At 43.5% G+C, this 21967-nt stretch overlaps 2 protein-coding genes across 5 annotated transcripts in view; both read left to right on the forward strand.

Moving 5' to 3' along the window:
- The window catches only part of myo9aa (myosin IXAa), a 64924-nt gene extending 52307 nt beyond the window's left edge, over positions 1 to 12617 (forward strand). For all 4 annotated transcript variants that reach the window (XM_028955845.1, XM_028955848.1, XM_028955847.1 and 1 more), the window contains 16 exons: positions 899 to 984; positions 1074 to 1186; positions 1472 to 1689; positions 5161 to 5277; positions 5588 to 5776; positions 5909 to 5956; positions 6593 to 6704; positions 7038 to 7099; positions 7186 to 7378; positions 7464 to 7592; positions 7726 to 7831; positions 7922 to 8053; positions 8935 to 9058; positions 10272 to 10444; positions 10576 to 10718; positions 11251 to 12617. In XM_028955845.1, the coding sequence (XP_028811678.1) occupies positions 899 to 984; positions 1074 to 1186; positions 1472 to 1689; positions 5161 to 5277; positions 5588 to 5776; positions 5909 to 5956; positions 6593 to 6704; positions 7038 to 7099; positions 7186 to 7378; positions 7464 to 7592; positions 7726 to 7831; positions 7922 to 8053; positions 8935 to 9058; positions 10272 to 10444; positions 10576 to 10718; positions 11251 to 11648 (2343 nt within the window). In that variant the 3' untranslated portion in view covers positions 11649 to 12617. The remainder of the gene's footprint in view (positions 1 to 898; positions 985 to 1073; positions 1187 to 1471; positions 1690 to 5160; positions 5278 to 5587; positions 5777 to 5908; positions 5957 to 6592; positions 6705 to 7037; positions 7100 to 7185; positions 7379 to 7463; positions 7593 to 7725; positions 7832 to 7921; positions 8054 to 8934; positions 9059 to 10271; positions 10445 to 10575; positions 10719 to 11250) is intronic.
- Positions 12618 to 16135: 3518 nt separating this feature from the next.
- Positions 16136 to 21763, forward strand: scamp2l (secretory carrier membrane protein 2, like). The gene is made up of 9 exons (XM_028956374.1): positions 16136 to 16263; positions 16486 to 16560; positions 16631 to 16717; positions 16865 to 16979; positions 17062 to 17190; positions 17573 to 17732; positions 17820 to 17921; positions 20464 to 20581; positions 20919 to 21763. The coding sequence occupies exons 1-9, from the start codon at positions 16207 to 16209 to the stop codon at positions 21063 to 21065; spliced, it is 990 nt and encodes a 329-aa protein (XP_028812207.1). The 5' UTR covers positions 16136 to 16206; the 3' UTR covers positions 21066 to 21763.
- Positions 21764 to 21967: the final 204 nt, after the last annotated feature.

Genomic DNA, 21967 nt, shown 5'->3' on the forward strand with positions numbered 1-21967 from the left:
CAGGGTCCAAAATGTACTTTTTGGTCCATCTGCCAAGAATGGAAAAAATATGGTAATGTTTCAGAAGGTTCCCATATAGGGAACATAAGTGAATCTTCTGTATGAGAGAACGTATAAAACGGTTTCTGACTTGGCACAATTTGTACAGACCACATGATACATATCATAAAATTTTTCTACTTTATCCCATCTTTGCTGTCTATTGACTAAAACAATGAGGCTGGTGTCTGGAGGAGGTGTCCATCTGCAGAACATCTTGCTACATTTCTGCTGTAATAAACTCTACTTTCCTGCATGCAGATCCTTGTTCTTTTCATTTTTTTCCTGTCAGTTCCTTAATCACAGCTTTGATTAATAAGTGTAAAAAGTGATGAATGGGGCATTTTCTCTCAAATTCAGGACGTAGCCTTTCTTTCTGTCAGTAGTCGGTGAAGACCAGTAGCTTTGTTCTGGAAAACTTCTCAGGATCTGTAACCTGTTATCCGTCTGATTGAACATTAACTTGCTGTTGAAACAGACCATTCCTCTCATACATTATTCCCGTGTACTACCAGTCAAAAGGTTGGATGCAGGACTATGAAATAACACGTTATATAATAAACAAAAAGTTGAAGATTTGCATCTCTCCAAATCAGGGAGCTTTTGCTGTGATTGCAGCATTTGACATTTAAGTTCGCCAACAGGAGCGGTTTCCACTGAACAGCTTTCTTACCATTCACTCATGTTGATGAGCATCTCATCAAACGGAAGATGAGGATGATGACAATAGTGACCAAAGTAGCCATGAAGGTTAAAAAGAGGAAAGAACAGATTCATCCAACATGTTTTGTCATGTGCTACTTGGTGGCTGGTTTAATTCCACAAATCTGCCTTGTACAATTTGTCGTCTGTCTTTCAGGCGTCCACATGCACTGACAGCCAGGCTGTGTCTTCTAGAGAGCTGATGAAAGGTGGGACACTAAGGAAAGATTCTCAGGATGGAAGGTATATTAATGAATGGTTTTAGTAACTGCATAATTAGCTGACTGATTACTGACTGTTTGACTGACTGAGTTGCCATTTATATTGAGCAGGACTCAAAGAAAGATGCGATTCTGGAACAGAACAAAACAGGGTGAGAAGAAGTCACACAGGGAACGGCTGATTTGTGACACCTTAGAATGGGACTATGCAGATGCGGGAGATGGTGAGACAGCTGGGACACTCTTTTTAAGTCCTCATGGTTCACATCACAAATGCAATCACCTCCGCACCAAACCAAGCCTGCAGATAGATTATCAGTCTTTTAATTAAATAATTCTGAGGATCTACTGACTTCCTGAACCCCTCCAAGCATTTTAAGTAATGCCTTAAAAATATATCCCAGTGTTATTGAAATTAAATGTTGCATTGCAATTCACTCAAATGTAAAAAGTTAAACGAACAAGTTTGACTTGTCTGTGTGTCTGTGCACTGTACACTGCCTGAATAGGTGGAGAGTACTTGTCCCCACCCCACAGCCCTGACCAGACCTTAGAGAGAGGCCAGGAATTTAAAGAAAACAAGGAGCCATCACCGAAGGTGAAGCGTCGGCGCAGTGTGAAGATCAGCAGTGTGGCCCTGGAACCAGGACAGTGGCAGAATGACTCACTGCAGATCCTCACCTGCACCAATGACTACTGCAGCATGAATGAATTCCTAATGAAGAAGGTACTGGAACTGACCTCCTGTTCAAAATTAATCTATGTTATATTTTCAATTAGATTGTCCATGTGTCCTGATGGAAAATAATATTCTCAGCGACCTCGTCTAAAAGAGATGGGCTGTACCAGAAAGATGTTCATATTAAGTCTCTTATACCAGGGACAGAAGCCTCGGGAAGCTATGAATATGGCGATGTAATGATCCCTTTGAATTGAACACAATGGACATTTGGCTCTCAAATGTCCATTTTCTATACATTTTCTTCTAGCGAATTCATCAAACTAACAATAGTAAGACAGTGTTGGTTCAATGATCTACAGACTTTAAGGGTAGTGTACAGAGCCCCTTAGGTACCATGAACTGTGTTATATAAAGTTATTTAAAATAATTTACTTTCATTTACATTCTAAAAACTTACAGCTCATGATGGAGAGGACTCAGCTGACCAAGTTTTATTTTCATTTTGGAATGTCGTATAATTTGCTGTTCTTGCACAGACTCATTTTCTGTGCATACTCAGAAGGCCTACACAGACTTCATCCAGGAACAATTACAAGGACTGGGGAAAATGCATGGTAATAAATGTATGTTCACAAAGTGCAGAGAAAAAGAAGAAGTTAGAAAGCTGCTTTAGCTGCTTTAGAAATATTAAATAACTGTCCTAAACCTGTGCCTACAGACCATGGTACGGGAAATCGTTTTATTCCAAACCATGAAGGTCCCCACACACCAAGGTGACAGTTAAATGCAGAGGCACATTTTGCTTTTGACACACTTCACTTTCACTAACATGTGTGCACAGGATATTTTTTTTTTGCATTTCATGGTATTTAAGGGGCTCTGTAGTACTCTAACTACTAAAAGAAAATATCTCCCCCTGAAGAAACAAGATTTAGGAGTTTTTCCTCCAGAGCTGGACAACGATCTTGTTATTAGTTTTCATGGTGCTTTCTCTCCAGGTGCCTGGTGAATGTAGACATTTTCCCAGCTGTCTCAGTCAAGGTGGTTTGACAAAATCGACATACATCCAGTCGCAAATGGGCAATAGAAAACGTGCGCGCAATAAAAATAAAATGTATAAAAATTTATAATTTTTTCAAATGTGTATGACGTGTTTGGACTGTTGTCGTGCTGGCAGTGTCCATTGAGAAACAATGTAAAAAAGGGAAAAAAGTCTCAAAAAAAGACCAGTCTCTAGAACTACATCACTTTTAACCATGTACGTCTCATGTCTAATCTCTGTCAGTGATGTCGATTCCTTCTCTGCAACATTTTTATCAACACCGTCCACTCAGATACTTCTAATCTCGGGTCACCTCCAAACTAGACTACTGTCAGATTGCCTACAAAGCAAAGGAAGGGTCACACCCTCCTACCTCTGATATCTCATCACTCCTCACTCTACACCTCGATCTCTCTGATCCTCCAGTACTGCTTGAATGGTACCACCATCTCTCAAGGTACTAAGAAAGCATTCATCTAGTCCAGGGCCCGGCAACCTCAAAGAGCCATTTTTACCATGTTTCCACGAGAAAGCACCTGGAGCCGCAATTTTTTTTGACATATAATATATGCAGTGTTATCTTCATTTTACATTATATTGCTTGTGAAATTTACGAATTTCCCAGGAGTTTACAAAGATTGCACATGGGTTGGGGGGGGTGAACATTTTTTTACGCCGTTTTATTGCCAGCACAAATATGCATGTAGAAGCATTTAGAATGCATGTTTATTCACCCAGACAAGCCTAAAAACAGCAACGACAATATATTTGTTTGGCCTAGTGGGCAAGAAAACGGACCTGTAATCGGAAGGTCCCGAAACGCCATGGTGCCACTGAGGTGCCACAGAGCAAAGCACCGTCCCCACACACTGCTCCCTGGGCGCCTGTCATGGCTGCCCACTGTGTACCAAGGGTGATGGTTAAATCCAGAGGACACATTTCATTGTATCACCATGTGCTGGGTGGTCTGAGGTGGTATGGGCACTTGATTCAGTGATTCAACAGAAACAGTGGCAGGTGGTGACATTGTACAACTGGTACAGAAATACGAGGTTATGGTGGTACACTATTATAATGGTGGCCCGGTACCCTAACTACGACAGCCTAACTTAAGTGAATTGAACACTGTTTATGCTTGATTAGGTGACTGTGAACCAAGTGAACTGATGTGTTTTCAGTTTAGATTTAAACACAGAGACTGACCGGCAAGCTGTTACACAACTGCGGCGCTCTATAAGAGGTCCCAGCTGTGATCTTCTGTACTTCGTACTCTTTGAATTCAGAGAGCGTGGCAGATTGTAAATAACAAAAGATTCAGTTAGGTATTGGAAGGCGAGACCATTATGTGCTTTATATGCATTCTGATCTAGCTGGAGTCATGCACCTACTAGTAATGCATTACAGGAAGTTGTTGGCATCGCAGTGCAAGATAATTCTATGATTATAAATAACGTGACCTAACTAGCAATAGACCTAAGACAGAACCTTGTGGAACACCAAACTCAACTTTACAATCTAAAGATGAGTCATGTCCAAGTATGACCTGAATCAGGAGATGAGATCCCAACAACATTCTCAAATGTGTCGAGGAGAATAACTTGATCAATAGTATCACATGCTGTACAAGCAGGACGAGCAGTGAGATGCGACCCTGATCAGAGGTCACTTTAACCAGCGCTGTCTAAGTACTGTGATGAGGTCTGAATCCCAACTGATATACTTCATGAATGTTGTTGCCATTTTCATTCTAATCTCCAGGCGCTCTTCTTTAGTGAGCTGGTGTGATCGTTATACCAAGATATTAACCTGGCCGGACATGTTCGGGGAAAAGAGGAGATTTGGTCGCCTGAACTTAGCGGCGCTATGCTAACTCTACACAACTTACATATCTACTTAAAGTTAACATATGCAAATCATTATCTTCAAATTTATAACTACAATTCACCAGTTTACGTCAAGCACTTTTTCTTGGGGTGGGGTGGTGGTAGCCTAGTGGGTGACACACTCACCTATTAACCAGAAGACCCAGGTTCAAATCCCACTTACTACCATCGTGTCCCTGAGCAACTTAACCCTGAGTGTCTCCAGAGAGGGACTGTCCCTGTAAATGTAAATGTAAATGATTGGTGACCATTTGCATAAATGTGACTGATTATCCATAAGGTTAGCATTACATTTATCAGACGCCCTTATCCAGAGCAACTTACAATCAGTAGTTACAGGGACAGTCCCCCCTGGAGACACTCAGGGTTAAGTGTCTTGCTCAGGGACACGATGGTAGTAAGTGGGGTTTGAACCTGGGTCTTCTGGTTCATAGGTGAGTGTGTCACCCACTTGGATACTACCACCCATTAAAATGGATTTGATTTGGGTTTTTTATGCAAAAATTAGTTGTATGTGGAATGCTACAAAGAACCTAAATCAAAAAATATTCATGTTAAACATTTAACAGTTTGTTATTTGTGTCCTTCCAGATCAATGACCTGGATACTGAGGATGGGAAAAAAGACACAGTGGTGGATGTTGTGTTCAAGAGGGCACTGAAGGAGTTCCGCTTGAATATCTTCAACTCTTACACCACTGCCTTGGCTGTAAGTATAGTGTGTGTGTGTGTGTGTGTGTGTGTGTGTGTGTGTGTGTGTGTGTGTGTGAGTCATCGATAACATTTACAGCAGCATTTATCAGACGCCCTTATCCAGAGCGTTTACAATCAGTAGTTACAGGGACAGTCTCCCTGGAGCAACTTAGGGTTAAGTGTCTTGCTCAGGGACACGATGGTAGTAAGTGGGATTTGAACCCGGGTCTTCTGGTTCATAGGCGAGTGTGTTACCCACTAGGCTACTACCACCCAAACACCCAAAATCATGTAAAATGATATGTGTGTGTATGCATATATCCCAGATGGATGATGGAAAGAGCATCCGCTACAAGGACCTGTATGCACTTTTTGAGCAAATCTTGGAGAAGAACATGCGTGTGGAACAGAGAGACTGGAGTGAGTCGCCCGTTGGTGTGTGGGTCAACACCTTCAAGGTCTTCCTGGATGAATTCATGACTGAGTACAAGCCACTACACAGCACACTGAGCCGGGTATGCTTGACATGAGCACAGATGTGTAACTCTGTACTTTTTACAGCCATGCTGGCAGTATGTATTTATAGTTTATACTTCAGTTACTGTAAATGTGAAGTTAGACATCAAGTGTGTACTGTTCTATCTAAGGTACCAAAGACAGAACGTAAGAAAAGAAACAAGAAGGACAGCGACATTGTGAGTTCCTCCTGCTGACTTTATTAGATTTTACCTACTGTAGAACTGCACCCAAAATAACATCGCTGATTCACTCACTCACTCACTCATTCACACACACACACACACACACATTCAGTCACTCATTCTCTTATTTTCACACACACACATTTTATAATAGCAAGCACAAGCAAGAAGTGCAAGCATTGTCTCAGCCCTCAATTGTCTAAAAATGCCCCAAAACTGGATAATTGTGTAAGTGCAGTGACTACTTAACATCATTAAACAAAAATGCCTAAATACCTATTCCTGACTAGCAATTGTCCACATCTTGATCAATCTTGCAATACTAAGAGCAAGATACTGTCCTCCTGTGTGCCCCTTTGCATCAATGTCCGCTGCCAGACCAAACATGCATGTCCATTATTTAGTTTCTTTTAAAGAATTCAGGTGTCTTTCACCTACCTCCTCAACACTGTACAAAAATACTCCTTTCAATTGCTTACACTCTCACTAACTCATTCAAGCACAGACCGACACTCATTCACCCCACCACACACACACACACGGTCATCAGAGGTTATATAACAACGGGGATTTAGAACACACACACTCATTCTTTTCAAAGTTGTCATCTGTTGTCCCTCCCATTTTTAGGTGGAGGAGCTCAATGGCCATGTCTTCAAGTCCACCCAATACAGCATTCCCACCTACTGCGAGTTCTGCTCCTCTCTCATCTGGATGATGGACAAAGCCTGTGTCTGTAAACGTGAGTTCCCCGCCCTCTTCCTGCAGAGCCCGCCTCCAATTCTGCCACATAATCAGATTGTTTACTTGAGCCGCTTTCTTAAGGCCATTCTCCTCCGTTTAGAACAACGTGGCTTCCTTCTTTTTTGCCTTTTTCCCCCTCTGCTTAAACCAGGCAGGATGTTTCCACTCAACTGCCTTGGATCAGAACAAAAGACTTTTAGGGGACGTTTAGTGTCTTGAACAGGAGAGGTCCTAGTTCACTTTTTTTTTCTTGTGTGGAATGTGTGTTTAAGCTGATTTTAGTTCTCGGCTTGTAAGATGAGGCTCATAGACATGTCCGTATCGTGTGTAGTGTGTCGCTACGCCTGCCACAGAAAGTGCTGTGCCAAGACCAACACCAAATGCAGCAAGAAGGTAAAAACTCAGTCCTTATCTCACAATTACACCACAAATGACATTATTCATTTCTTACACATGTCTTCTGCACTTTCTGAATTCAGTTTGATGCAGAGTTGTCCTCGAGGCAGTTCGGAGTGGACGTGTCCCGACTGACCAGCGACGAGCGACTGGTGCCCCTGGTGGTGGAGAAACTCATCAACTACATTGAAATGCATGGCCTTTACACCGAGGGCATCTACAGGAAGTCAGGCTCCACCAATAAAGTGAAAGAGCTGAAGCAGGCGCTGGACACTGGTGCGTAGCTGCATGTTTACAGCGTCAGCAAATGCGGACGCGTCGGTCTACAGCATTCACTCATGCTGCGGTTCCTCCGGCACAGATGTGGACAACGTGAATCTGGACGATTTCAACATCCATGTCATTGCCAGCGTGTTCAAGCAGTGGCTGCGCGACCTGCCCAATCCACTCATGAGCTTCGAGCTGTATGAGGACTTTCTTCGCGCTCTGGGTAGGCAGTTTTCATCCCCACCATGCATGAAGATCTCTCAGGAACAAGAGTATCCTCTGTAACAGACAGACAGAAATATTATATAACAGAGGACCTTTCCATTGCCACTCATCCGGTTCAGTGTGTCTTCCAGGCCTTCAGGATAGGAAGGAAGCAGTTCGGGCTGTTTATGGCATCATTGATCAGCTGAGCCGGACTCACCTCAACACACTGGAACGCCTTATTTTCCACCTGGTCAGGTACAACATTTGGATATGTATCTAGATGCAATATCATGCATGAATGACCAGGATGTACTGAACTGCCGCTCTGCTTGTGGTTTTGTCCAGGATTGCCCTTCAGGTGGAGACCAATCGCATGTCTGCCAACGCCCTGGCCATCGTCTTTGCCCCGTGCATCCTGCGCTGTCCCGATACCACTGACCCGCTGCTGAGTGTCCAGGACATCAGCAAGACCACAGCGTACGGCCCACCATTTCAATAGCCAGACCCCCGCCGCGCCCCCAGGGCTGCAGTCAGTCGTGGTTAGCATGGCACACAGCTCTGGCCCACTAGGGAAACACAATCAATATTGAATTGATATTCAATATTATCAATATTATTAAAAAGGTGCAAAAAGGCTTTAGAGCAAATCTTAGACTGAAACTAATTCATGCAAAGAAAGCATCAAAAATGAGGTGACATTTTTTATGTAAATTAGTGTTACTGAATTTCCAATGAAATCTTGTTGAGAACCCAACGCTAACAGGCAGATATGGAGGAGGTTCTGTGATGTTGTTGGGCTGTTTTGTTAATATATATGGAATCATGGATTCATATAAATATCAATTTTAAAACCTAAAAGCTCCAGCAGGAAGTAAAACTCAGTCGTCACTGCATCTGAAACATAAGGGTTAACTGACCACCAAATCAAGTTTCTGCCGTGGACCCTGGAAGTTCTGGATTCTGGGAAGAAGGACAGTCTCAGATGCCTTCTCTGCTTTCTCCAACCTAGAATCTATAAAAGAGAAGCTCCGCCCTGTTATATTAAATGCATGTTTTTTAAATAATACTTATTTTTAAATGAGGGATTTGTGTTTGAATAAATTTGAATAAACTACTGACTGTAAGTTGTACTGGTTAAGGGCGACAACTAAATGTTAATTAAATTTTTTTTTTAAGTTTTTTCTTCATTTGTACAAGTGGGGCCAATAAAAAGACAGAATCCGTATAAACATCCTGTATCTCGAGACTGAGACTGAGCTGCTGCAGTTTGAATAACTGGAAAATAATTCTGCAAGGTAATGTGGAGAGTGGCATCGCAATGCTGTGTGTCAGAAGACCCTCCTTTACCTCATCTACAGGTGCGTGGAGCTCATCATCGCTGAGCAGATGATCAAGTACAAGACCAGGCTGAAGGACATCAGCAGCCTCGAGTTCGCAGAGAACAAAGCCAAGAGCCGGTTGACCCTGATCAGGAGATCCATGGTAAGAACTTTTCCAAAGTCAGTTCAATTACTTTAAAAGATCAAAAAACATTTTTTTTAATTTATTTAGTTGATTGCTATGATTTTTTATGTGTTAAATTAACTTCCTGTTTGGGTCTGACCTATGACACGGATTTCATCCTAGCCAGAGACAAGCCCTACACAATGGTGGAGATGGACAGTGAAGGAGTTCTAGTGATAATTCACGTGATGCATGGTTTGCGTGTCACATTATTTTCAAATCGGCCTTCTGCGCCCCAATTCCTCATCGGAATCAGCCCTCAGGCAGAACGTTAAGCTGAAAGTAAAACTGAACATAATCAAATTGCAATATTTTATTTTATATGTTGTCTGCCAAGTGTTTTAATAAAAATTGGACAGATGTACTAAAATGAATAATCTGAATCCTGTAAAATGGGAGGAGTTAATGACGATGACTGACAACACGTTACTTCCTCATTCTGATGTTTTAAGTGAAGTGAAGTGATTGTCATTGTGATACACAGCACAGCACACGGTGCACACAATGAAATGCTTTTAACCATCACCCTGAGTGAGCAGTGGGCACCATGACAGGCGCCCGGGGAGCAGTGTGTGGGGACGGTGCTTTGCTCAGTGGCACCTTGGCGGATCGGGATTGGAACCGACAACCTTCTGATTACGGGGCCGCTTCCTTAACGGCTAGGCCACCACTGCCCCTACCCACTACTTTGGTTACTTTCTAAGTGAAAGTAACCAAAGTCAGAATATGTAAAGGTCCCCTATTATGATTTTTTTTTTTTGTGAAACCACAAAAATATTCAGTCACACACCATAATCATATTCATATATCTTAGAGAAAAAGTACCACTTTGCACTTTCTATTGTGTTTCATACACATGAAGTTAGGTCAGTATGTTGTGAACATGTTCCTTGTGTTTATAAGGATTTTTTTGGAATGCTGAACAGTTTCTTGCAAATTCAGAGTACAAGCCGTGAATTTGAAGTAGGTTTGAATATTGCATTTGATAAAGTCCTTCTGCACACATCCATTGGTTTCAAATTAAATTATGTTTGCTAGGGCCTGTTAATTATTATTCTCTTTCTCGCAGACTTTGCCATTTTTCCTATACACACATTTTTTTTGGCCCACATGTCACAATTTGCACAAAGCTCACACACAGACAGGTTTCAACCCTTCTGGAGCACACACACTTTCATGTATCGCCCTGCAGGGGAAGGGGCACATGAGCAGGACCAGCTACCACGGCCCTTCACCCCCAGTCAGTCCGCGGCTGCCCATGGAGGACGCGTCTGGAGAAAGAGAGGAGCAGCAGCAGCAGCAGGCCGCCATGCAGCGGGAGGAGAGGGTGCTGACAGAGCAGATCGAGAGTTTACAGAAGGAGAAGTGAGGCTTTCCTAATACATACATTTACCGCATTTACCAGCCTTACCACCCATCTACCACCCTTTCCTACACCCCTACTCTCAACATCTGTTCCCTCCTGCCAGGAACTGACCTGTCCTGTTTACTGACAGAGAGGATCTGACGTTTGAAATGCTGAGCTTGGAGCCTCAAGCATCAGATGACGAGACCCTGGAGTCCGAGGCGTCGATCGGCACCGCAGACAGCTCTGAAAACCTGAACCTGGATTCAGAAGGAGCTGCTTCAGACTTCACTGGTGGGTTGGAGATTAGACTTCAGTTATTATACTGAGGTGCCGTCCCCCGGACAGAGGACACATTTCATTGGTCACAGCTCATTCAAACTTGACTAGCAAATTGTCCAATGTAGTGTACACATACATAACAATATATGGAACAGCTTTTACACCCACATTTTATATATCATCATAAATAATAATCATTTATTATTACATACCCTTTATTCTTCTGTTGAATAGAATAGAATGCCTTTATTGTCAAAAAATACAAAAATACAATAAGGAATTACAAAGTGACAAGTGACAACACTAAATACATATGGGAAGAATAAATATCTGATATGCAGTGTGTGGGTTGCACGTTATTGCACATTAGATTATGTAAAAATGTATTAGTATTTTAATAGTAATAGTAATTATTCTATTCCTGATTGTGAGTTTATAACCAAATTGAACAATGTTGTAAATTATTTATTGATTTATTTTTATGGGGGGGGGGGGTGGTTTTGGCTTTTTTCTTCCTCACTTCTCCTCTCCCTTCTTCCCGCAGAGAGAGGTGCATCACTGTCCAAGGCCCGGCCCTCAAGGTCAGATGTCAGGAGCCGACGCACACTGAGGAGGCAGCAAGACTCCCTGGACTCTGCAGACTCCGCCTCCACTGGCTCCTCCCAACTCCACCCCGCCTCCTCCTCATCCACGTCTACCGGCCGCCGATTTCGCTTCCGCTCCAGAGGCAACAGCAGCCTGGACGCCGGCGAGCTGGAGTACGAGGAGCACGCCCAGTTCATCAGTCGTGGGACCTTCAGTGCGGTGAAAGGCCGGCAGAAGCTGCGGGACGCCAGGATGCCCCCCCCCGCAAATTCCAGCAGCCGCCACAAGACGGAACCAGACCTGTCGCCCCAGAGGCAGCATCTGGTGCTCTATGGCAGCAATGAGTTCATGGTGTAAAGGACGGGAACCCCCAAAAATGTATCAGACAGATCCGGCGAGCCGCCAGCCAGGGTCACACCAGCCTTCATCTCACCCAAGCCAAACAAGCCACAAATCTCCTGCAAGTGCCGAGTTGGAATAGCAGAGGGAGACCCTGGAGAGATCACTCCGAACGCCTATTTAATACACAACATGGATATATACATTTATTATCTAGCATATTCAAACATGCAGACGCAGAATTGCCAGCATCTGCTGGGATATTGACCTCAAATATTTATCTTTTGTCCTTTGTACTTGGAAAGATTAAGAGAGTGAAATGGTGTGTGTGTGTGTGTGTGTGTGAGAGAGAGAGAGACTGTTATGTCTCGACTGAGAGTGACGGGTCTGTTGTGATGGGGATCCCAGCAGTCTGTGTCTATGACACACAATTCCTGTTTCTAACATCTCACGTCCCTATGTGCTAATCATCCATTCCCTGCTCAGCGTCAGTGTTAACACTAAACATGTTATTATTACTATAAGCTTGGCATCATTTTATTTATTGATCTGTGCCACATCTTATTTCAGCATCACATAATGACTAGAATGCTGTTGTCCAGACACCACGATGCCTGAGTGAGTTGGGACCAGGGACCATCAATATTTCAGCTTTATGTGATCGGATGAAGGGGGGCGAATTTTTACTGTGTCTGTCCGGAGCAATTCGTGGGTGTTTGGATGTTTGGACTCGCAGCTTTGTTCTGGATCCCAGTTGAGCTTGTGGCGTCAGACATTCTGCATGTTCCACACGGAACAGCGGAGAGCATCCTGTACTCAGCAGCGCATTCTCAGGCCTGTAGGATATGCATGCTGCACTCTCCAAAACAAGAAAAGAACTAAATAACCCCCCTTTAAAATAGGCTTCTTTGCAGATGCGAGAGGAAGCACTCCTGATGCAGGCTGTAATGCGCCAGTCAGAACAATAAAATCATGGCTGGAACGAAACTGGAATGGTTCTGTGTCTCTTTTTTTTCTACGGTAGCCAGGTCCATCAGTGACCGAACTGCAGTGGCAGACAGAGTCGTGAGGTGGTGCCTGGGTTGTGCGGTAGTAAGGGACAGTCCCCCTTATTGCCACTTACGCTCCAGGGAGACTGTCCCTGTGATTACTCCGGCTAAGGGCGTGTGGTTTCCATGAAGTGGAGAAAAGTATTTTAATACTTTTTAACACCCCAGATTTAAGTATATTTAATACATAATATAATAAAATAGAATGCCACTGTTGGCAGGTCCTGGCTGTTGCAGTCCCACAATTTGTTCCTTGAAACTCAGTCTGGTATACACTACTCACAATAAGTTAGGGATGGTGTTATTTACTTTTCCTATTTGCTCTGAACTTTATTAAAATAAGTTCAGTTTGATATTACTATAATAAGAAACACCATTCATTAGTTTAATATTTATTACCCCCAAATTTTAGACAATAACAGGAATAGCCCCAAATAACAAAAATTGACAGTCAGTAGCAGGTGTTTCCACCATTTGACAGCCACGTCTCATGCTGTTGTTCTGCCAGGTCATGTGGGGTGGGGTACGATCATACAGTCTCTGCTTCAACTGGTCCCAGACATGCTCTATGGGGTTCAGGTCAGGGGACATTGAGGGCCACACCATATGAAGTCGAGATGTGACAATTCTGCCACGATGTGATGGAGCATTATTATATTATCCATGAACGATGATGATGTGTTCTATGATGTCCCTGAGGTAAGAACGTGGTCACATGGTCTTGTGCCCACTGCAAATGTTCATGGTGGTGAACGCATCTCTTAAACAGGCCTGTAGCTGTGTAGAAGTTGCATAACGATGTCTGAGTGCATAGGTCCTTAGTCATCATTATGGTCTGTCACTGCTGGGGCTCCATTCCTGGGTCTGTCATGAACGCTGCGAGTAGTTCTCTGTCTTGATGCAAGTGTGCTGATGACACTCTAAGACGCTCCAAGTTTACGAGCAACATCTGACTGCCTGCCACCGACCCCAAGACGTGCAATGGCCAGGTGACAGTACTTGTCCGTTAAGTGACGTTGTGTGTTTATGGCTGTTTGAATGATGAATTTGGAATGACTTACTGATAATAGCAGCTTTTTATATCCACAGAATGATCAAATTGATGCCACATTGAGAAAGCTTGTCTCTTGGTATTGGCCCCAATATAAGGCACACCTGTACACACCTGAGACACACAAAATGAGGTGTGTCTATCACCCCAATACAATTGGCTCCCTTAAAAAATGTCTGAAGTGAAACAAACACCATATATATATACACACACACACACAACATCCACTAAGTGTCTCACAATAATATACATATATATATAATAATACTGTATAATATATATGTAAATACTGTGGGTATGGAACATATTCAGACCCCTTTAATTTTTCACCCTTTGTTATATTGCAGCTATTTGCTTAAATTATTTAAGTTCTTTTTTCCTCATTAATTACACACAGCAACCCATATTGGCGTATTGACATTTTTTCAGATTTATTATCAAAAAACTGAAATATTCAGTATTTAGTAGAAGTACATTTACATTTACGGCATTTGGCAGACGCCCTTATCCAGAGCGACTTACAACGTGCTTTCAAGTTACCATCGATGAAGAGATCAATTCCGGTTCACTAGGACCCCAACTATGAATACAATCTTTTTATTCACTCTGTTGTAGATTCTGTACACAAAGTTCGACAACAAGAAAATTCCAATTTAATCTAAATATTCTTTAAAGAGGAAGGTCTTGAGCTGCCGTGTGAAGGTGCTCAGTGACTGAGATGTTCTGACCTCGAGGGGAAGTTCATTCCACCACCGAGGGGCCAAGACGGAGAAGAGTCTAGATGAACGTCTTCCTTTTACCTTCAGAGATGGAGGGACCAGGCGAGCTGTACTAGAGGCTCGGAGTAGACGAGGTGCAGTGCGAGGTGTAATAAGGGGAAGTACCCCTTTGGTCTAATACAGTCATGGGTCTTTTACGTTTTACACACCTGGGTTTGGGGAACCTCTGCCATTCCTCCTTGCAGATCCACTCTGGAGAAAGTTTTCATCCAGGATATCCCTGTACTTTGCATTCATCTTTCCCTTGATTGCAACGCATTGTCCTGTCCCTGCAGCAGCAAAACACCCCACAGCATGATGCTGCCACCACCATGCGTCACTGTTGGGACTGTAGTGGACAGGTGATGAGCAGTGCCTGGTTTTCTCCACACATACAGCTTTGACTTAAGGCCAAAAAGTTTTATCTTGATAAAGCCCCGACTGATGGAGGTCTGCAGTGATGGTGGACTTCCTCCTATCTCCGGACTGCCTCTCAGGGTTAGGGTTCGTCACCCCTGATAGCTCAGTTTGGCCGGGCGGCCAGCTCTAGAAAGGGTTCTGGTCACCCCAAACATCTTCCATTTAAAGATTATGAATCCATTGTGCTTAAGTGGAGCAGGATTTTTTTGTAACCTTGGCCAGATCTGTACCTTGCTACAATTCTGTCTCTGAGTTCTTTGACCTCATGATTCTCATTTGCTCTGATGTGCATTGTGAGCTGTAAGGTGTTATATATACGGGGGTGTGGCTTCCTAATCAAGTCCAACCAGTATAATGAAGCACAGCTGGACTCAAATGAAGATGTAGAACCATCTCAAGGATGATCAGAAGAAATGGACAGAACTTGATTCAATATTTGAGTGTCACACCAAAGTGTGACACTTTCTGTACCCACTGTCTGTGTGTGTGTGTGTGTGTGAGAGTGAGTTTATTTTGTTTGGTTTCAGTGTAAGTGATCTTTATTATAAACCCTTCTATTTATTTATTTCAATGTTTTTTACAGGTTTGGTTGCATGTTTAACATGAGCTCTTTTTATTGATGTGTGGACTTTTTATTCTATACACTACACTGTGTTCCTCAAGCCAGTTTTTCAGGCCTTCAGGAACTGAAAAAGAGATGAATGCAGTCAACTCCTCAAACCTGAACAGGCAGATTGTCAAGATTACTGCACACCAGTCACCGGGTGTGGCAACATTCCATCCATCCCAGCTTCCGATGGGGAAGGGCATGGGACGTCAGAGAGGGAAGTTATTCCTAATAAATATATGTTTGGTTTAGATAACTACTGATCTAAATCATGAGGTGACTAACGTACATTACCCGCCATGGTGTCACAATAGGAAGCAATAAAACAAGATGCAGAAAGTATGAGTTCCTCCTTGATGTAAAGCATCACCGTCCTGATGCTCACAGGTGTCCTATGTTGCCAGGTTCACCTCTTGGTTGCAGTTTTGCGTTTCATTAATTAATTTGACCGCGCGGTATTAATTATTCATATAAAAAGTAAGCAATATTTGAACTAGATGTAGTTCTGACACCAAACCGAGCGTCAGGATCGCTACAGTTTGATGTGGCGTGGTTTAGGTTCGTCACGCAGACCTGGCAACATGGCTAGCGCGACTGGATCTGTTACCTGCGTGACGCGCGACGCGGCCACCTTCACACCTGCGCAGTCGCCACAGGAGAAGGTCGCGACGCGCTTCACCGGCCACAGGAGATGTCGGGACTCGAACACAATCCCTTTGTCGAAGCTGACGATGTCAACCCGTTTCAGGTCAGAACGTTTCTTCGGTTTGGATCGGCTCGGCTCGGCTCGGCCTGCTGCGCTGGAACCGGTCGGATCGGTTCAGGTGTCAGTTTCTCGGGGACAGGAAATACATTATATGTGATGCCAGTTGCTACTAGACTTTAGTGTTCTGCGTCTTATTCCTTTACCAAAACCAAAAAATGTCATGCAGTAACCTAACACGTCACACCTTTCTGATGACCGTGACAGGACCCCTCGGTCACCCAGGCCACCAGCACTGTCATGGAGGGCATGGCCGAGTACAACCCCTTCTCAGCCGGAGTGGTGAGTGAGAAAAATCCAGTTCTGTTCATACAAACGTGGAGAAGGTGCTGACCCAGCGGCCTGATGCTAGGGTGGCCTGAGTGGACGGACCGTCCCCCTGTCCGACGCGTCTTCCCAGCCCGCCGTGCTGCACACCAGTACGGAGCCCAGTCCTCAGGTCAGTTGACCTGCTGATAAAATGACTGAAAGTAGGAACAGGACCTACTGTCTTTATTTATCATGTTAACTGCTTCCCAGTGAGATGGGATACGTTTTCATCCAGAAATAAAGCCTAAAAAGCGAGATGCCGTGATGCTTGTTCCAGGCCAGGGCGGCAGCAGCGCAGGCCGAGCTTCTGAAGCAGCAGGCCGAGCTGGAGAGGAAGGCGGCCGAGCTGGAGAGGAAGGAGCGGGAACTGCAGGACAGAGGAGCTCCCATGGGTTTGTCCCACTTCTCCACATCATACAGGGCAGGACAACTGACAAAGAGTCACGCCTTAACTGGGAGCTTCTGTTTTCAAAGGCAAGGAGAACAACTGGCCACCGCTACCGAAATTCCTGCCAATAAAGCCGTGCTTCTACCAAGACTTCGGTGAAGAGATACCTCTGGAGTACCAGCGGGTCTGCAAGATGATGTACTACCTCTGGATGTGTAGGTCTCCACTGGCTCAATCAAATGTCAGAAGCTACAAAGAACGATTCATTCACTGTTAAACCTACACGACCAGTTCACAACTGGTTCATGACTGCTTATCCTCCCCAGTGAGACTCTACAGTCTCCATATCTCTCGGTTTATTACAAGGTACAAGGTTGTATTGTAAAGCAGCATGCGTGGGTCGATGATGTTTCCATCTTCATGTCTGGGAGCAGACTAAGCAAACACTGACCTGGTGTTGAATCCAGCACCCGTGGAACGTGGCTGCTAGCACCTAATATCCTTGTGGATGGAATATACTGCAGCGTTTTCTATTCACATGCCGCCAGTCGGTAGATTAGGACCGTGAGGGTCATGGACTCTGCTCTGGTTCTGCAGACCACTGTGCCACCTTGTTCCTGAACATGCTGGCCTGTCTTGCCTACTTCCTGACCAGCACCACGGCTGGCGTGGACTTCGGCTTGTCCATTCTCTGGTTCATCCTCTTCAGTCCTGTAGCCTTCATCTGCTGGTACCGACCCGTCTACAAGGCTTTCAGGTTGGTCTCATGGAAAACTCATTTTTCATATTTTCACTGTCACTACAAAAAAAAATGCTTCCTGTTCATCCCATCTCTCGTTATCAGGTCTGACAGCTCCTTCAGTTTCTTCTTCTTCTTCTTCATCTTCTCCTTCCAGTTGGCTGTTTACATCATCCAGACTGTAGGCATTCCCAGATGGGGAAACAGGTAAGTGACAGCTGTCTGTCTGTGTGTCTGTGTGGCAGTGCAGGCAGTGGGCTCAGGAGCAATTCAGGTCTTTTCTTCAAATGAGATCATTTTTGTCCTCCACGATGTCACCTGGAATACCAGACAGGGCAGCAGTTTATAGCTGATGATATATTATGCCAACAGAAAGCTCATGAGAAGCAAGGAACCACTCAGCTGCTCCATGGCGCTCTCCTGCTGCCGCCTGGAACACATGCACGACTATACAGTCGATGCATCAACATCAGCAACAATGCAATCTCTGCCTCTGATTGGCTCTCACACTGACATACATTTCTAGACTTAACCAATTATTATAGTCACTTTGTAAAAAGTGTGATATCGGGGATAGACATACATTGCAGCAGAAGGTGTCAGACACACATGGGAATTCTTCACACACAATCGTCATGGTTACTGGCATAATCTGCAAGTCGGTGTTTCAGTATACGTATTGCGTGGTCATTTGAAACGCATCCGCTAGCTACCGTTGGAGATGGGACATTCACCAGGAGCAGAAGCAACATGAAAAGTAAGAAAACTAATGACAAGAACATTGACCAGCTCTGCGTTTCTTGTCTTCAAACTGTGAGGAAAAACTCCTCACAAAGAATATCATGTAAGCACGCGTAGTTCAGTGCTTTGTACAGGGGAAGTTCTTCAGAGCCCCTACAGAGCCCCTACTACAGTGCTCCTGCAGGCCCCAGCATCCCTCCCTGTGTCTTACAGGGCAGCAGTCCCAAACCAGTTCTCCTGCTCCTGCATGTCCCTTCCTCTAGAGCAGCAAGAGACACACAGTCCTTCTCCCCGCTTCTCTCCCCTGGAGGTACGGGGGCTTCGTGGGACCCCTCCTAGGCCCTCTTCCTACACTTTTCACGTCTTGGATGGCCCCATCTGGGGGACACGCTAGGCCTGCCCTCCCTACCAGTTACCTGGAGGACCAGCCCTGTCGCTTCTCCAAGAAGGAGCCCCCAACCCGGATTACGCTCTCCCAAAAAAACCTTTACAAAAAAAAGTTGACATTATTATCCTCTCCGCACAAGTTCTGTACCCCAGTCTGAGGGGTCACTGTTTGTTTTGACAAATTATTTTTCATGAGACTCCGTCAAATGTAATTAGGTCCCTTTGAGAAGGACTGTCTCCTGTGAGTCTCTGTATACTGACCCCTCAGAATCAAACTCTGCTAATATGATTCTAACTTTTTTTTTGCAATTTTCTCTGCACTTTGTGAACATATATTTACTACCCTGCTTTTTCCCTGGACCTTGTAATTGTTCTTGGACCTAAGTCTGCGCAGTCCTCGCTTCGACTGAGCCTGCTATTTTTCAGTATGTGTAGAAACTGAGTCCGACTGATTAGAATCCTGGGTCTAGTAGGTGTGGTGAAATGAATCATATACTCAATTCAGATGTGGACAATTCTGAATTCAAGCCGGCGAGTGTTTGTTCTGACACTTCGAAACACACTCACGAAGCAGGAATGGAGGTAAAGCTGATCGTAACAGTCTCTGAGTGTCGACATTATCATCTTACCAGGAGTTTAGAAATTCAAGCAGAAAAACAGTCACCTGACACCACGGACTTCTGAACCAGGTGTTTTTCTGGCGTTTGTGGCTTCAGGTTTTAATGGGTTTTACTCTGAAGTAAAGTAAACAGAGAAAGGAGGCCACTGGGAAGAAAGAGAAAATCTCTCTTTCTATTTAGTATACTCCGGGTAAATGTTGATAACCGCTTGTACATGAGATGGGGACATTATATTTTTCTGCTCATTGTAGCAAATTAAAATGTCCTCACAGGTGTATGAGACCTTAACTCTCGTATTTGAAAACGGCAACATCAATCAATGTGACAATGATGCATGTCTATCATTCGAATCCAATTGAATCGTGAGACCAATGAAGGTTCACAATTGTAGTGTCTATGTGCAACAACAGCAAAAATTTCATTATATGACATTCCAAAATTAAGATATAAGTCCTCTCCTTCATGAGCTGTCTTAAGTTTTTGGAGATTTTCATTTAGAGCATTTACCAGATGTCCTTATCCAGAGTGACTTACAATCAGTAGTTACAGGGACAGTCTACCTGGAGACACTCAGGGTTAAGTGTCTTGCTCAGGGACATGATGGTAGTAAGTGGGGTTTGAACCTGGGTCTTCTGGTTCATAGACGAGTGTGTTACCACTAGGCTACTACCACCCTATGTAATTGAATTTAGATAATATTATTTAAAAAATCTTGTGCACATGATCATTCTTTCCCAGTTCTTTAGGGGCTCTGTACACTACCATTTGTTCAGTCTGTAGCTCAGTGAACCAGCACTTTCTTACTATTGTTCATTTGACAAATTCGCTAGAAGAAAATGTATTTGAGTCAAATGTCCATTGTGTTCAATTCAAAGCAAGGTATCATCATGTCCCTGGTATAAGAGACTTAATATGAACCTCTTTCTGGTACATTCAGATGAGGTCTGGTAAAATAGCTTTAGGAGAAGTTTCCTGAGAATATTCATCTATTTCTTTTGCAGTGGTTGGATCACTGCCCTCGCTGCGCTCAATTCCAGCATTGCTGTTGGGGTTTTTATGATGGTGTCGGCCTGTTTCTTCACGGTCTTGGTTGTGCTCTCCATCATCTTACTAAAAATGGTACAGTAAAAAACCCTCTGTTTTATTCACCTTCATTGTTTCAAATCAGTAATAATAGTGTTATATAACTGAATAGGCCTATTGTTATACTGTGCATGAATAATTATGATGTGTATGGTACATTATTGTTGTGCGTGTGCATATTTGTGGTGTAATGATGCAGCCAGCATCTCATCGCCTCTCTTTCTCCTCCTTTCAAATGTATGGCAACTAGTGAATGTGATACACTGTAGAAGAATAATGTGTGAATAATTATAAAGAACTGGTTAATTAAACATAACATGCTTAAATCTATATAAATCTGTGCCGATTTTATTCAAGATGGTTATTTTTCCAGGTCCATGGGAAGTACCGGAGAACTGGAGCAAGCTTCCAGAAGGCACAGGAGGAGTTCTCCCATGGTGTCCTCACCAACAGAACCTTCCAGGACGCCGCAGCAACTGCAGCCTCCAGCGCTACCCAAAGCGCTTTCCAAAGGACCTAGCAGTGGCCAAGATGGTGTGTGTGTATCAGAATGGTGCTTGAGCCTTGAACACAAACACACACTCGACATCCTTCTGGAGGAACGTGTTCTGTTATGGACGTTTTCTCAGGTGTTTTGGTGACCATGCTTTACTCTCCTGTTTGGCTGAAGTTATTTTCCTTTTTCTGTAAATATTTAAATATTGTCCGTTTTATATTCTTCCTTGTACCTCCAGTAAAGAGTATATCAATATACAATGCTTAGAATAAAGTCTTGGATTAAACGTTTTACAACATAAACCCCCTGTTTTAAATGGTATTGAGATTGTCAACTGAATGTAACTAAAAATAATGATGCTGTCTACAATTCATATAGATCATATATTTGTGGTTTTGGACATAGAGGGTATTTTCTTTGCAGGACACTAAGACATGATGCAGTACAAGATCTGGTGCCAGGTTCAACAAACCTGCTTTTGAACCCGGTCCCAGTTGAAGAAAACCAATTTACCTTCAGATCAATATAATTCTATAATTGAATTGTAATGCTATGGTATAATATAATATTTGTGTTTTCTGAATGTGTTTTTGCATATTTTGGATTGTGTTTAGATTGTTTTAAATGTACATTAAAGGTTTAGTTGAGGTGTTCACTTTGACCAGTGAAATGATGTGATGACAGTGTATTTTGTTGTGACACCAATAAATATCCACAAGTGACATAATGCAGTCATATTTTCAAAGCTGTTTCTCACCTTCTCGCATGTGGGCTCTTCATTACTTATTAATATCCAGATGGGGGCAGTACAGACCTTATAGTCCCAGTGCAGTAATACAAACATACCTGAGATAATATGCATGGTGGCACTCAGAGCTTCATAAAAAAAACACTTCTTTGATATTTGATACTAGAATGCAGCAGAT

Source organism: Denticeps clupeoides, chromosome 16 (assembly GCF_900700375.1).
Source record: "Denticeps clupeoides chromosome 16, fDenClu1.1, whole genome shotgun sequence".
Lineage (NCBI taxonomy): Eukaryota > Metazoa > Chordata > Actinopteri > Clupeiformes > Denticipitidae > Denticeps > Denticeps clupeoides.